The sequence below is a fragment of the Anolis sagrei genome, chromosome 6 (assembly GCF_037176765.1).
Source record: "Anolis sagrei isolate rAnoSag1 chromosome 6, rAnoSag1.mat, whole genome shotgun sequence".
In the NCBI taxonomy this organism is placed as follows: Eukaryota; Metazoa; Chordata; class Lepidosauria; order Squamata; family Dactyloidae; genus Anolis; species Anolis sagrei.
The window spans coordinates 113,400,339-113,418,171 of NC_090026.1; the positions used below are offsets into that span (position 1 = coordinate 113,400,339).

Here is a 17,833-nt window from a genome sequence, read left to right on the forward strand (position 1 = left end):
ATCTAGTTGGTTACTGTGAACATCAGGATGATGAACAGATCACTCTAATCAAAATGGCGGTCCAAGAGCTTGTTGAGATCCTTGATCCATTGGCTGCCAGTCCCTTATGAGTCACCATGGAAAGGAAGAAATCAATGATTGCTAATATGGGGAATGAAATAATTGATGGTCCCCCAGATGAGATAGTTGTGGAAACACATGACCTTGTGTGACTCAACAGGGTCCTCCTTATACCTTGTAAAACAACAGAATATCAGTTTCTTATCCAAAACTCACCAGTAAGGCCAAAAGAGAATGTTCCACAATATGGGCACTATAGTTAAAAATGCCTTCTATCACTAAATTAAACATAGACAGTAGGCCTGGGTAACAACAGAAAAATTTGTTTCTAAAATCAATTTGTATTTGGGGGTTTTTTTTGTTTCGATATTTAAAATAATTACAAAATTTTCCCTTAAAAAAAATCGATATTTACGAAATTTCGTAAATGTGAAAAAAATTACAAAACATTAACTAATCGATTTCCGAAACAATAACGAATTGATTCGTTAATGGCGGACGCGACCGCGAAATACGCTAAAAAACCTCCAAAAACTTCTGAAGCTTCCCTCTCCCTCTGTTGTTGACTGTTGGTGTGATATTATATATTTTTTTCACTAATTAAACAAAATACTTGCCCCAGACATGCGGAAATAATAACGAAACGACCTCAGAACAATAACGAAACGAATACAATAACGAAATACGAAGCATTTACAAAACGTGTTTAAAAATTCGTTTTTTTAAAAAATTGCTCCAGAATGGTTCGTTATCGTTTTGTAATTGAAAAAAAATAACGAATTATTAACGAATTACGAATTAACGAAACGAAACCGCCCAGCCCTAATAGACAGCTATGGACTGTACTGAGTTCCATAAATAGGCCATGTGCAGCCAATATGACATAAAGCTATGGCCAGTAATCATGTGTATATGCATTTGTTGTTTTCTTTCTTTACACAAAACTAGTGTATTAAGCTGTATGCATACTTTATTTTTACCCTCAGCCACAATTTAGCATAGTTAGGTTTAATTGCTTTAAAGAAAATTGAATAAATTGAACACAGAATAATCAGTATGAAAATTGAATCAATCCTAGCCTTCAATGAAAATTAGTTTAAATTGTATCCACCCGGTTTTGTTCCAGATACTAGTATCTTCCTTTATTACATGCGTTGACAATGTTGTGTTCAAGCACAATCAATCTCTCCATGTTTCACATACATAAATACCCCAACAATCGAAGAACTACTTTTTTACTTAATAATTTCCCCATATGCTGATACAATCATATACACTTTCATAAGGTCTTTCCAGTTTCTTAGAAGAACTACATTGTGGTGAATCTTTCTCCTTCCTTGTGCAACTAACAATAGCAAACAACTACAGAAACAAGCAGTCTTAAGAAATGTAGTGACTTTACAATCTGGACCATATTCCTCCATCATGGTAGATTCCCAGATGATTATTTCTGCTTGGCAGCCAGTAGGCTCTTCTCACACTGTCTGCCTTGTCTCTTCTGCTTAGACTAACCAGCAATTCTTCAATTTAAAGGTGTTCCTTGAGGCACTACACTATAAATATTCACAGTTTGACAGCTACTACTGTAATAGCAATTAGAACCTTCAGACTTAACGCTACAATAGAGCAGGACATGAGACATTAGTATGCAGGAGGTTAACAACTCTGACTGCCAAAGGCCTGTCTTTTACTCCATGAAGCTCTGCAAGTCATCCCACTGTCAGTGAAATCTGTTTTCAAGATACATAGCATTTGCCCATTCAACACAAAAATATTTGAGTAAGATGGGCATAATTCAGTCTACAGACCCTTCATACTTCCTTCTGTAACATGTGAAACTGCCTGGATGATACTGACTGGCAATCCACCAGAAATACTTTTTTCCCCATGTTATATCGTAGTGATGAACAGCACATGCATTAATGATATGGGGTTAAGCTTAAACGAAGTGGATCCACACACAGACCAGTCAGAGAAAAGCATGGTCCCCTACTTGGATGTTGAAGATATAAATACTTCAGTTGGAGAGGGAAAAAAAAGACACATGAGTAAGAGAAAAGCCTAGATTCCAAGAAATCTCAGTCTTGAGTTCCACTACCTTGTACCAGCTGCTCCAACTACCACTGCTTTCCACACAGCCCACTCTTTCTTTTTATTACCTTACTTGTTTCAATTCTCTCAGACTTACATAACACCAGAACAGGGACAATAGCTACATCAGCAACAAGCACATTCCTTGTCCCCCTCCCCACCACTGTTTCTTCTCTACCTCCAGTAGTTCATCACTGGTTGAAAATCCAGGATCCCTTCGATATATGGAAGTCTATTCTTCTATTGTACCCAAGAGTCACATTTCCAAGGATTCCTTCCACTTTGGGAACTGTTGTTGAGCTTTCTTCTAGTTATCTCAATAAAAGGGAAGGCTATGAGAACTAAAAGTCCAGGGATGGAGTGTCACTAGTTAAGTGGGTAAGTTGGATAAGGACAAGGAACATGTAAGTTAGATAAAGACAATGATAATGCCATGGGCAAAGTAGTTGGTGAGGCTTCCTTTTTGCAGATAATTCAAACTTTCTAATATCACTGTGGTGGCATCATTGAATGACCTTGCTGTTCTTGGCATTCCAGATAAACAGAAGGCATGGAAAATATGGCACCAATAGCATGTATAAATGAAGTTTATGTTCAGTACAGTAAGACCCTGAGTGAATACATTCAACCTAGATACACTGAAATGTTTGTTGAGGTTTATAAAAGCACCTAAAGTGACTCAGTTTCTGAATCCCTTTGTGAAACAATTTACAGCAAGCTGAATGAACCTCCTGAGTCTATAAGGCTGCCAAATTTTCTGAGATGAAGGCAAACAACATTTCGATAGCAGGCTCCCACATGGAGGTGAAGGTGACTTTATAGCATTTTGCACTGGAAATGAAAAGGAGTAATTTAGTAGAGACTTCATTGAGATCTTTCTGTAGGCAATAAATCTGGTTCAAACCTATTTGGACTGTTTACACTGTTCTTATGAGATGATACTAAATAAAAAATGGAGGCAGCTTATATTTATAACTGCATGTATGCAGATTATACATGAAGGGGGAGAAACAAAGACTGCAATACTTATTAGTTTGTTTGTGCACAGAACAAACTAATAGAACAGAACTTAAACTGATCCTGAATTGAGCAGATATTCCATACATGGTTGTAATTCCTAACTGAAATAATAATGCACTACATGTTTTGTGTAAAAAGTTTAATACAGTAATAATGTTAGGAATTTAGAAAGTGTAGTCATGTTCTTTTAGTTAAAGAGATTAAAAATCCTGCTGGATCAGACCAAAAGGTTGATTTACATCACTATCCAGTTTCTCACTGGGGCCATTTAGGTGCTTGTGGAAGATCTACCAACAGATCACACAAGCAATTTTTGTTTGAGAAGGGGACACAAAAATGTTCTCCTTTTGGAATTGACCAGTTCCCTATGGCTTTTAAGGTATTGGACTTTACTGATGATCAATCCTAGTGCTCAGGGAGTTGCACTTTGGAGAGCTACAGGTTCTCTACATGCTAGCAAAGCACTTGAGAAATGGGTTAGAACAGGGATCTTCAAACTTTTTAAACAGAGGGCCAAGTCACAGTCCCTCCAATTGTTGGAGGGCTGGATTATAATTTGAAAAAATGAAGAAATTCCTATGCACACTGCACATATCTTATTTGTAGTGGAAAAAAACACTTTAAAGCAACACAATAATTAAAATGAAGAACAATTTTAACAAATATAAACTGATTAGTATTTCAATGGAAAGTGTGGGCCTTCTTTTGGCTGATGAGATAGGATTATTGTTGTGTTCTGTGCTTTCAAGTGATTTCAGACTTAGGTTGACCCTGAGTGAGGTAAATGACCTTGGAGGGCCATATCTAGCCACCGGGCCTTAGTTTGAGGACCCCTGGGTTAGAACATACAGCTGCTTCCTCCATTCCCATTGTTTCATTCCTCATTTCTCATCCAAAGCTCCTTGTCTTCCAAATTAGCTTTATCCAATCCTCTAAGAAATCCATTTGCTGGATAGAACAGCCACAGCCAAATCCTCTTGCTGAGAATAGTCTTTTGTCTTTCATAATTTGTTTTCCCATTATATCACAGCCAAATAAAATCTCACCCACACATACCTTTTCCTTCCAAGAGGCAACTATTTGTTTGTGTTCTAGACATCCATTTGTTTTAAAAACTATCTCTTAATCCAGACTATCTATGCCCGCAAGTCAGCCCAAAATCATGTATTGAATGCCTGAAGGCTTTAGGTGGCACTCCATGGCAGTCACAAGCACCCCCGCACACATATACACATCCCTCTGTCTTTTGGAATCTTAGGTTGTCGATAAGCACTCTGCATATAAATCTTGATTTTAAATGAAGGCACATCTATTGGCAGCATTTAACTATTGGAACCAATTAAATGTGTCAGAAAGTTGGATGCAGCCCAACGTGACATAACTTTTCATAGTAATCTCTCCATTCACTCAATTAATTCTTTTATGACACACACCTACATCATCACCCAAAATTTACTCAAGAACAAGCTATACAAAAAGGAAGACCACTAATTCCCCTTATCAAATTCATATCTATTTTTCCTTTTACTATCTGAAATCATAATATATAAGGGCCCCATAAAGCTATCTAATTTCATATCATGGTTCTATGAGCGACAGAGCAAGCACGAACTGTGATTTCATGGCAGATTCTCATTATATATCTGACCAGAATGAATTCCTCAAGATGAGTGCCAATCTAGATTTAGGTGCATGCAATTTAGGTGCATAAAAAGGGATCTCTTCACCTCACAACAGTTCCTCTACCCTTCTTGAAAATATTACAAAGAATTCATGGAAAGCATAATTTTAATACTTGCTTGTAAAGTATTTCTTATTGACATTGAAAGAATGTCTACATTTATGAGAACATCTTTTGTGCAAAGTATGTGAATATGTATTTTGCATTACAACGGGGAAAGAACTGAATTTTGAACAAATATATATTGCAGAATCCTTCATGAAAAACAATATTTTTTTATTTCATTCTTGTCTTGAAGGAATCCTGTAACGGTTAATGACCTCTCACAGGGGTTCACAAACTCTTGCCTGGTTGTCTTAACAAGCTGTCTTATAATGAGTGGATAGGATAATGTAGTGACATTTCTTCAAACCGCTGGTGGAAAAAGTACAGAAACAATCCCTGAATTATTTTTTTAGGGTCTGGAGACCTTGAGGGACTTCCAGAGGTCAGTGTGTGTGTGTGTGTGTGTGATACATTTAGATGTGCCATGGGCTGGATGCGGCTTGCACCACTTTTTGTTCATCTTTGCTAAAGAAGATTTCATTAGTAACCTTAAGTACATTGACCATTTCCATGATGTTGGTTTTCCTCCATTATTTATTTAGTCATATATAAATATGTGTAAGGTTTTTCTCTTAATAAAGAAATCACAGCAGCTGAGTTCTGTATTTCTGACGGAATATGTTGCCTTTGTGTGCACGTTTGCTGAACTGTTTTAGTCATACCTTGGTAATGAACTGTACTGCCGCTGAGCCTGCTGGAAACTCTCCCTTTCTTCTTGTCGTTGCTTCTGCATCTGAACTTCTACCGACACAGAATGCCTCCCACTCTGCGAGTACGACTTTGAATTTGGCTAAGAGAAGAAAAAGAATAGAAAGTGACTGACTGCCTGATAGATTGAGTGGCTGAATCAAGCATTTTTCTATTGATTTCAACCCACCAATGCCTCCAAAGTGTGTAGAACAAATGAAAACATTAAAAACATTAAATACAGCAAAACACTTCCAAATTCATTTAAAATTGTTTTAAAACCTCAGTAAGGTTTTAAAACAGCCAAAGTAGCTAAGCTCAGACTTCAGTCCTTAAAGAACTGACAGCAGGGTGAAACAATCCTCCTAGCTTGTTTTATTTGTTCTATTATGTTTTAGGGAGTGAACCCTTTAGAAAAAAAGGATTCAAGCAATAGTCTGATCAGCTTCTATACTCCAAATTGAAGCATGGAGAACACCACCTTTTTCCTTTAGGTCAATGTTTCTCTACCTGGGGCGCAGGACACCTGGGGAGGGGGGGTCATGAGGGGGTTTCAGAGGGTCAGAAAACATATTTCTGATAGTCTTAAGAATCCCTTTGGCAGAGAAGGCTGAAGAGCTTTCTGCCTTTCTCTTTCTTTTTGGAAACAGTGAATCCTCCAACCAAAAGCCCTCCTCCTGCTGCAATTGGTCCTCCTCTCAGCTGACCTCCCAACAGCCAAGGGGAGGGCTGTTTTTGAAACTCCAAGCAGGGAGGAGAGAGCAGGCATGCTCTCCCCTAAATCACTGTCAATTCCTCCCAAATCTCTCCAGTATTTTCTGTTGGTCATGGGGGTTCTGTGTGGGAAGTTTGACCCAATTCTGTTGTTGGTGGGGTTCAAGAGGATCTTTGATTATAGGTGAACTATGAATCCCAGCAACTACAACTCCGAAATATCAAGCTCTATTTTCCCCAAACTCGACCAGTGTTCACATTCGGGCATATTGATTATTTGTGCCAAGTTTGGTCCCGTGAACAAAGATACATCCTGCATATCAGATATTTACATTACAATTCATAACAGTAGCAAAGTTGCAATTATAAAGCAGCAACAATAATAATTTTATGGTTGGGATCACCACAACATGAGGAACTGTATTAAGGGGTCACAGCATTAGGAAGGTTGAGAAACACTGCTTTAGGTGATAAAATATCTTAGGTCAGCTAAGCTTAAAGGAAAAGGTTTTATCTCCTTTTAAGTTACATAATTACATGTGTGTGTGTGTGTGTGTGTGTGTTAGTGTTATAGGTGTATATTTGTGTCTGTATATACATGCATACACACATACATACATATAACATACATTTACTGTTGACTATTGGGTACAATGGCCCAAAAGCCACAAACAAAAAACGGCATATCCGACAACTTTGAAAATGACTAATAATACATTTGGAGAGTGGGAATCACATTAGATTTATTTCAAATCTGCACGTAACTTTTAATGCTGGCAACAGCACACCTCATGTCTGTGAGATATAAAACTAAATCTCCTTTCCTATCTCTTGCCACAAAGTGGAAAAAATATATTTCCATGCACTGGAACACAAATTGTGTGCTCAGAGTATGTCTCCCAAACCACTTAACACCTGTACAAACAGGGCAGCACAAGGCAAAGTATAATTATCATAATTCTTTAAAGCTATCAAACAAAGCTGGCTGCTTCTTAACAGTGTAAATTTGCAAAGAACTCTTGGCCTTGTCTGTGAGGAGATGTATCACAAGTGCTGACCTTTTAAATCACCTGGCAGTCAAGGACGTCATAAAAGGCACGGCTGTGTTATATAAATAAATAGATGTTTATGTCTTCCATGCTCAAACTTAAGTGAAATGATCATGACTGCTTGGAAGGTTTGTTAAGGAAAACAAAGGCAAAAAGACCGTTTAGGCAAAATGGTGATACATATGTGCAGCTTTAAGGTGTGAGATCTTTAAAAAAACAGTAGTCTTAATAGAGGGAATAGCTTTTGTGGAATGCTGAAGATGTTACAAGAAAAATGATTAGTCCCAATTCAAATATGCATAGGTTGGAGTTTAGCCCATTTTGCCACCAGAAGGCCCTTTCACTGGCAGAACAGATCCTGACAGTTGATCTTGGGAATCTGCTGACAAAGGGCCCTTCCACACAGCCATATAACCCAGAATAACAAGGCAGATAACCCACAGTATCTGGTTTGAACTGGATTATCTGAGTCTACACATCCATATAATCCAGTTCAATGTGGATTTTATAAAGCTGTGTAGAAGGGGCCAAAGCAATCTATTGGCAGAACTGCTCTGTTGGCTTAAGATCTGCTGGCAGAAAAGGGTAGTAAACAGAACCAAGTTACATCAGATGCAAACCTTCTGCAACTCAATGACACAACCACAAATGCTGGTGGAAATTTAAGGAAGAGAGAGGCCAGTCCTTAAGTAGTTTCAACATTCCTATTCTAGAAGTAATTTCGATTCAGCACTGCTTCAACTGGTTTAATACCAACTCATAAGACCCTTGACTGATGAGTTGGTATTAAACCACAAAATATTTTAAGGTAGTGAGAACCAAGCAGAGTAGCAAGTGGCTGCAAAAGAATCCCATGTAACTGGAGGAATGATTATTAAAATAGCAAAAACAAAATAAAATAATTCCTAACTTTACATGTACAATGACAATCTGAGAGTTGAGAATGAGCAAGCTCAGTGAAAACACCAAACCTACATAAAGTGACTATGAAAAGAACACATTCCTTTTGGGAACTAAAAATAAAATTGACGGCACCTCTACTGTCATTGTGTACAGCTCTGGTTTCTACACACACAGTAGAGAAGAAAAAGATGAAGCAAAGGAAACCAAAAGGAAAACATGGCTGGAATTATTCCGCCACAAGTATAAGTTACAAGATTTCAATTTTTCAAAAGTTGAATAAGGGGGAACAGTGTGTATAAAATAATGCATTGTTTTCTACAATATGGAGAAAGTGGATCTTTCTGTCATAATACAAAAAAGAGTCACCCAGAGAAGCTGAAGATGGGAGCCTCACATCAGATTCCCAGGGCATCTGGAATCCACTAACACATAATGCAGTGATTGTCACCTACACAACAGGCTTTAGAAAGGGGTTAAACAAATTCATGGAGGATAAAGCTATCAATGGTTGCTTGTCATGATGGCTATATATTTCCTCCAGTCTCAGCCTCAATCCTAGTTGCTGGGAAACATAAGTGAAAAGATGCTATAATCTCATGTCCAGTTAAGGCATCTGTCTGGCCACTACAGAAACAGGATGATGGTTCAATCTGATTCATCAACATAGTGTTTCACATGTTCTTATGCCCCATTGTATGAACATCATTTATGAAAAGGGGCTTCTCCTCATAGAATCACAGTGTTGGAAGGGACCTTGTAGGCCATCCAGTCCAACCCCCTGCCAAGAAGCAGGAAAATTACATTCAAAGCACCTCTGACAGATGGCCACCCAACCTCTGTTTTAAAGGCTCCAAAGAAGTAGCCTCCACCACACTCCGGGGCACAGAGTTCCACTGCTGAACAGTTCTCCCAGTTCAGGTGGAATCTCCTTTCCGGTAGTTTGAATCCATTGTTCATTTACTTCTGTGTCCAGAATCCAACATCCATCCCTTATTTATTGATGTCACAAGGATTCTCCTTCTTATATAGGATTTCCCTGTGTGCCTTGGGCCCTGCAGGAACTCTGGCATGGACTTTTAGTGTTAATGAAATGAAAATAGTCAAAAAAAGATAAATTGCCATTCCAACAACATCAATCAAATGCTGAATTCACTTTTCTGAGCCATGTTCTCAACATCAACATTTCTGCCTAGATCTCATCAGGAAATGTCATTTTAAAGATTTTATTAAGAGTGCTTGTATCTATTAAAGCTGCTGGACTCACTGTCTTGAGGACAGGAGTTCATTAATTTTTGGCAGAACAGATATATAAGCCTGGGAAGACGTGCCAAGTCTCCTATGGCCTGTCAGGAAAAGACTCTGCCAACAGGATTGTAACAAAACAAAACAAAAAATCCAAAATGGGCACTTGCTCTCGATGATCTGAGATGAGATATTTGGTCACAACAGTCCACCCAGGATTGAAAACTTATGGTTCAGGCAAAAAACACTTTTATAAATAAGATATGTATATACGATCCCCCTCCTTCCCTCCCTTCCTTCTCCCTTTTCCTTTTAAAGATATGTGTTTCTTTCATGTGTCTCCACTCACAGAATCTGTTTCAGATTGTTATCTTAAAGAGAGGGGGGTAATAATTTTTGTGAATCATATTTTACTGGGTTTTATAAATGGAACATTGCTTTCACTGCTCAAATCAGGACAAAAGAGTTTCCCTTCATAACTTTGATGGACTTTTTTGGTTTTAAAGCTTTATGGTCATCCAAACTTGCCCACTCATCCCATCTTCACTGTACTTGGTGTCACAAGCTAGTTCCCTGTGGCTAATACACCAGTTTTAACAATAGGTCTTGTCTGGATACATTTTCCCCCCACAACGTTGAGCTGAACCTAAAAGGTTTTGAGACCAAAAACATGGAAGGACAGGATTGACGATTCATCTTGCATGGATGTAGTAAACTGCTTTTATGGGGCTTTTAAAAGAACACATAAGTTTGGTATTTGATACATCTGGATGCATTTTGGGAAGAGTACCTCTACAATTTTAAGCTAATACAATGAAGTCACATATTCTGCTTAAAGAGATGGACTTATTGTTCCTTAAAGTGGAGACTATATTTCTTGCTCTCAAAATGGATGAGATCATTGTTTTATCCTTTCCAAGAACAGTAATATTAGCCAGAATAGAATAACGAAAGCTTGGGGAGGGGAGTAATTTCAAGGTACATTGGGCCTATTTCTATAATCAAAGTGTCTGTATGAAAAGATAAATAGGACAGCACAGAGACAATGGAAGAGTGAGTGAGTGAGACAGACAGACAAATGGTCACACACAAAGAAAGAATCAAAAAGCAACAATAGAGAACTTGAATGAATACACTGAAAATAAATATTGTCACTTTAAATGTATTTGTTTGCTTGGTCCAACGAGAAAGTGTCTGTATGCTTATAGGGTTGTAGGGGGAGAAGAACAAAGAAATAAAGGTCAATGTTCCGGCAGTTTAGGAAATTATTCCATCCTTGAGCTAATCAGCCTGTCATCTAAATAACTCCCAACTCATTCCTGGCTGGGAACTATAACACACTGCTAAACCAGTCTGTTTAAACTTACTATGGCATCTGGACAGAGAACATTTGTCCCATGACCTTCAGCAGTTAAGTTCTTAAGGCCTCCTGAGTTCAAATTATTCATGGACTTTTCCACAAAATTCGACCCCATTGTATTTCTGAATTTAAGTAAAAGAATCCCATCTATACCTGAAGAGTCATGTTCATTCACTTCCAGGGACCTTCCTTAAAGAATACGGATGTGAAGTGGTCTTTACAGCATTGATTAAAATAATGGACTGGCCATAAAAACTAAACTTAAAATAAATAAAACCAACTTTTTTTCTTAGATCAGCTCAAACATGTGTTATAAAAAAGCTTTAAAAGGCTGCCTATATATATTTCACAGTCCTCCATAAAGTACTCCATGAAGAGTAAAAAACACAGAGGATTTTATGGAGGACTGTGAAAGTCGCTGATTTAAAGGCATGTTTGTTATCCCGAGTTCTTTTCTATATGCTAGGATTTTAAAACAACATTAGTCCTCCACATTTGCAGGTTTGACTTTTGTGAATTTGATTATTCATGGATTAAATTAATATGTTCTCCCAAGGAATCTCTAGGTCCTCCAGGTTAACCATATTTTTAAAATAGGTGTTGTATTAAAGGCACAACTCTCCTCTTTAAAGGTGTACATGGGGCATTCCATCTGTATTTGACTATGATCCCAATAATCACCCGTCGCTATGGTCAATTATCAAACTGGCAAGATGTTATAGGAGTTGTAATATAAAACAGTGGTAGGACACCATCTTTTGGAAAGTTGTTCTTTGTGGTCATATGTCAATATAATGACCACTAATTTAAAAACAGTTACATGCCAACATACCATCACAAACCTCAGATATTTTCATCGCCTGTTTGCTAGTGGGACAATTTGGATATTTTAATTTATAATATCATGATCAGTGTGGAATCCGGAAAAGATGAAGTGCTATGGTCACATAATGAGAAGACAGGAAAGCTTGGAGCAGCCAATGATGCTGGGGGGGAAAGGATGAGGGGCCGATCAAGGGCAAGATGGATAGATGGTACCCTTGAAGTGACTGGCTTGACTTTGAAGGAGCTGGGGGTGGCCATGGCTGACAGGGAGCTCTGGTGTGGGCTAGTCCATGAAGTTACGAAGAAACGGAAGTGACTGAATGAATAAACAACAACAACAATTGGTGTGGTGAAGCTTACTTTCATCTATGTTTGCGTATATGCAAACCTGATGAAGTTACTCTGTTGGACTTCCCTAGTAAGTATGCAGCAACCTTCCCATAGGGAGTATGTTTAATTCAGCTTATATTTCTCATAAAAATTCCCTCATAGCCTTAGGACATCAAATAGACATAGTGTTCCTAGGTCACTTTCATCATCTTCTTTAAACGATTATGGATGATTATTGGCATATTTAATAGTAGTGGTTTTATTCGTACTTTTTATTATGTAAATCAATTTTTAAAAAAGCAATCTGCTTAGAGGATATTTGCTATAAAATGCAGGAGGTGGACTAGATGGCCTTTGTGATCTCTTCTCATTCTGATTCTGTGACAACGATGATAGAAACAGATTTATGCACCATCTCTTTAAGTGTACATCCAACCAACATACCAGCCAACCCCATGTTTTATCTCTGTGTTAGGAAGGATTTGAAGAACAATGTTCCCTCAACACCCTTCCCTGTTTTGGCAGTATTTTCTTGCTAACCTCTGATATAGACCTTGTTTTATAAGATCATACTTATATTTGTTTTTAATGTATTTCATAAAAAAATGATACTTTGGGAAAGTTGTCTGGTGTAAATAACTTACATGCTTTAAAATGTATTTGAAATTCTGCAGCTCAAACAAACAAAGTATTGTGTTGTTGTAAATAATGGCTAAACAATCCCCCAACAGACATAAACTGAAGGACAGACATGTTAGTCTGCATCAGTTTGACCCAGCTTGTAACAGGGCAAACAATAATCTTTACAGGATGGACAGATGGCAGAACACAATACAAAATGGAATTAGGAACCTTGGGTTGCGGATGGAGAAGGAAAGTCAGCAGTTTAAAGGTCACTTGACTTTACATATGTTAAACTGGTATGTCTGTATTTTAACTGTGTTATGTGTCTATTAATTGCAGTATTTTAATTTGTTGTTCTCATCTCAACCCAATGGAAAAGATGAGTAAGAAATACATTTTTATTATTAAGATTATTATTACATTATTACATTGCCTTGGTTTTACAACCAGGGATAACAGCTAAAGTGAGACAATCAAATAGCAACAACTCAATGGCAGAACATATGCTTTCAGAAGCTTTCCTCAGTGGTCCCAGAAAGAGCTTGTAAATATGATGTCTTGGACAGTTGTAGCCAACTGGAACTGACATCCTGTGGCCAGTGGTAGAGCACCTTCCCTTGCTGTCTGAAATACCACATCTTTTCTGGCTCCCAACACTGCTGCCTGACCTCTCTTACCATGGGAAGGGAAAGATGGGTAGACTCCATGAAGAGGTCTGTTGCATTCTCCCAGATAGCCCATCAGCTATGTGGGAGAATGTGGCAAGGGTTCCTCCTTGTATTCAGATATTTTGGGTTGGATAGCCTAGAAGATTGTGCTTGTGGGTGACTTTGTAAGTACCTATCAAAGCTAGGCATTGGAGATGTGCTCAACCTTGCTTTTTGGAATGACAACAGCAGTGACAGCTGGCCAGAAAGGGGAAGAAGAGTGATTTGCAATGTCTAGTTTCTGCTGTTTGTGGGAGACACTTAATCACATTTCATGGAAAGGGCAATCCTTTCCATTAGAGCACGACACAGGTTGTTTAGGGCTAATAGGAACCAGAGTCTAGCTATACATGGAGGATCACTGGTTTTCTAGAAGTGCTTCAAAGCCCTGAATTGTGTCCAGGGATAAACTGGGTGGCTAGTATAGATCCAACCAATTTTAAAAAACATTTTGATTGTCTTACTTCCATGAATAACATGGCAGCCACATGTTTGCAGCTGCTGAACACTTTGCATTTTCAGAAACATATGCTTCATGCTGCATGTACAGATTGTTAGTGCATGACTGTGTCAAAGTCTTCTTTCAACAGGTATGGAGACTATTGAAAGAGATAAACCAATTTGCCCTGTGGTATATGCAGAAGCTGTAATACATGGACAGTTACCCATGGCTGTTCAAAACTGTATGTTCGTCTCCTGTCCTCCACATCTTCATCTTGCTTTGCTTGCTGAAATTCTTGCCTTAGACGTTGTATCCGGTCATGATTGCTGGGAGCTGATCTGTAGCAAAGAGTGACACAGGGAGAAGGGAGATTAATGCTTCATATAGAAACAACTACAGTATTTTTCTTCACACAGCAAGTACTTAAAGCATGATCTGCCAAAGTGCTCACAATCAACATTTTTGAGCAAAGGTTTAAACACATAAAGGCCATTTGCTTCCTGTAAAAAAAAATGTTTAAAATATCCTGGCAGATGCCCACTAAAATCTTATTTATTTATTTATTTATTTACTACACTTATATACTGCCCCTCCCAGCCCAAGGGCAACTTGGAGTGGCTAACAACAGGCAACAATTCGATGCCAGAACAGTTACAACAATTAAAACAATCATAAATACAATTAAAACACTAACCGTAATAACAATATAAAAACCATACACAACATTAAAAAACATTATCAAAGCGTCTCCGTATCTAATCATTGTCCAGTTGCATCGTCAGGTTTCCATAATATCAATTGTCTATGCCATATTTGGGGATCTTAGCAAAAGTTTGGGAAGAAGTTATGCATTTTACTATGTTGATTACATGAAATAAGTTAGGGAAGGAACGTTGGTGAAATTGTTTGAAGAATTGTGAAATGCCTAGCTGTATGACTCAACCAGAAACTTCTCCATGGGTTTGAAGATTATCATTTTAAAGCACCACAAGTATTTGGCCCATGGCAAATCTCAGCATGTTAAAGAAAGTTCTTTCAACTCCAAAGGCAAATGAGCTGAAGTGTCTGAGTAAACCTGAGGTTGGAATTCAGGGGAATGATGAACTGTGCTAAAGAAGAGGTCCCTTTGTGGCTTATTTGAAGGAATTATTATAGGTATCATCAATTTGTTTGATGGCTTTAGGGCAGCCTGCCTAACTATCTTTCTGCCCATCAATCCAACTATCAATCCACCAATTACAGAAAGGAATTAATGCAAGTTTTCCCAGACAAAAATGTCCTTAAACACAGAGTGTCACTTTCCAAAAGGTTTAAACTTATCCCTTCAGTATAACTATGGAACCATGGAGTCTGTGGAACACACTCCCCTGGGAAATCAGATTGGCTCCATCTCTCCTTTCCTTCAGGAAAAAGATCATGACATGGTTTTGGGACCAGGTATTCAAGCAGCAGACCTAACAGCAGTTGCAATGTTTATGTTTTTAAATTGATAATGCACAGGTTTTGGACTAGGTCTCTCAATTGAACTTGGATGCAGTTATATTGTTATTGTAATAATAATGTTTTAAATGGCTATTTTATAATTTAATGTTTTAATTAATGTTGAATCTGTGTTATTTGTTATGGTGTTATGGTGTATGTTGGCTTTGAATTGCTGCCGATTGTAAGCCACCCTGAGTCCCCCTGCAAGGGTTGAGAAGGACGGGGTACAAATGTTTGAAATAAATAAATAACTGTATTAAGATTCTATCTCAGAGTAGTGTGTGTGTGTATAAATGCTATACGGTGTATATACTGTACCCAACCTTAGTTCAGAGCTATTAATACCAATGGTAGGCATGGTAAGAAGGCTGATTACCAGGGGATTGCCCTCAGAGATGGTGCAGAAGCATCATTTCCACTGAAGAATGAAACAAGATAGCATACAAATGGACTTAAACCACAGAAATCTACCTTATTTTTGTTGACATATTACCATTGAATATATCACCTTGTCACAATCAACAACTGCAGCAATCTAAAATCTAATGAATGCTGTAATCTGGCCCACATCCAAAGCAAATCTGAAAAGGGCTACTATGATTTTAAAAGCTATTTTAAAAAAATACAAAGGACTTTGTGCTATTCTTTTCACATTTAAAATGCAGAGAAATCTTTTTATGAGATCTTCTAATATTGAATGAACGTAGTAGATAATTGTTTACTCACTTCAGCTACCCTGCTGCTGTCAGAGCTTCCATCTCTGTGGGCTCCTCACTATAATTTGGAGACGGCAATATTGGATTATTTCTCTCAGTCAATAGGATCCTGTCACCTTTCAGGACTGTTTCTGACAAGTCCTTTGAACTGATCAGCTTGATAGCATTAAAAGGTTAATGGGCATGTGGTACATTTCACCAAGTGGAAACTACTCCAGCATTCATCAGGGATATGTCCTCTCAGGAACAGAGAGGAAGGCTGCAGTCTCATGAACACTGTCTTCTGGAGCAAAACCCTTTGAACTGAGCAGAATTACCTTTCAGCTATAGCTATGCTATAGGTATTTGCAATGCAATATTTAGTGGTTTTTTTGTGGATCAAGTAAAATTACTGGACAGATCCTAATATTGTGCAAAATCAGTGCTAGTGTGGGACCTCAAAGCTGGATCTGTTAGTTTGCAGCATAGTGACTTCCTGTTTGTTTGTTTTACTATGCCCTCTTTTTTCCTGTACCACTTTAATCTTCAGCCACTTCTCCTTCTCTCCCTTTCTCTCTTTTCCATTAGATCTTGTGTCCGATTGTGAACTAGTATTGCAAGTTAATCTACTTTTTATATGTTTGATAAAAAGCTAGTGGGAACAGTTATTGTTAACGTTCTGCCTTACCAGTAGGATTACTCTGCTTGAGAGAGCTACATTTCCAAACAAAGGGTGTGTGCAAATATTCATAGAAGATGTGGCAGGTAATGGATCAGTGGGGCAAAAGTTCCCTGGCTGTCATGGGCATGCCACAGCCCAGCAGGTCTGGCATTCGGTCTTTCTTTTTGCTATATAATGAGTAGAAAGAAAGTAACAGTGCCAGCATCCAATGCTTGCCATAGATGCAGGCGAAACGTCAGGAGAAATGCCTCTAGAACATGGCTCTATAGCCCGAAAAAACCCACAAGAACCTAGTGATTCCAGCCATGAAAGCCTTCGACAATACAGTGCCAGATCTGTTTGGCCATGGCATGGCAATGGCAACTGGGATGCTGGAATGTATTTATCTGAAATGAAGAAAGAGCATGTGCATAAGACAGATAATTCTATTACTGTTCCACTGAAAATATTTTTCTATGACATAATTATGCCTATTTTCAAATAAACATGTTTAGCATTGAACAAGAAAAAGACAATACACTGCAGTCATAAACTCTATTTCACTTCTTAAGGCACCCTGGTGATTTTATGTGAGTTTGAAATGAAGCACAAGCTTGTAACATCTTTCCCCCCACCTCCTTTAAAGCCAAGCAACACAAATTGTTTCATTGCTTTGACATGTCAGGCATGTAGAAGGCGTTAAAAAAGATGCAATCGTTTGGAAGCATGCAGCGAGAAGGGAAATGTCTCATCAGTCTGTTTGTCTAAAAGGATTCTCCTATTAACTACAAGGTCACGAATTACCTGGATGGGCCACTGTGCAAAATTTGAAGTTTTCCATAAATACCAGTTGAGAAGAAATCTCAAGACTGACTCTAGGGTTTCGAGGGTCTCCAGGCAGAAAACCATCAGAACAGAACCCTAACTCTATTAACTTCTAGTCACCTTTTCTCTTGGTGTTTCATGTCAAAAGGCTTTCCTGAATTGCATTATTTAATTTGAAACCAGCCATCATAGCCAAGTCAAATAGATTTTTCATCAGAGCTGGCATTAGAGGTTGGGATTGCTATGGTTTATACTCTCGCAGGAGAGCCAAGACCTTCTGCCCCTATTGTTTCCTCCTATTCTGTTGTTGCTTATTCACTGACTATCTCC

The 17,833-nt window shown here is 38.2% G+C and overlaps 1 protein-coding gene across 13 annotated transcripts in view; it reads right to left on the reverse strand.

Moving 5' to 3' along the window:
* Positions 1–17,833, reverse strand: part of PARD3 (par-3 family cell polarity regulator) — a 620,400-nt gene that overhangs the window by 2,313 nt on the left and 600,254 nt on the right. For all 13 annotated transcript variants that reach the window (XM_067470360.1, XM_067470359.1, XM_060782524.2 and 10 more), the window contains 2 exons: positions 14,064–14,178; positions 5,620–5,747 (listed from right to left, as the gene is read on the reverse strand). In XM_067470360.1, the coding sequence (XP_067326461.1) occupies positions 5,620–5,747; positions 14,064–14,178 (243 nt within the window). The remainder of the gene's footprint in view (positions 1–5,619; positions 5,748–14,063; positions 14,179–17,833) is intronic.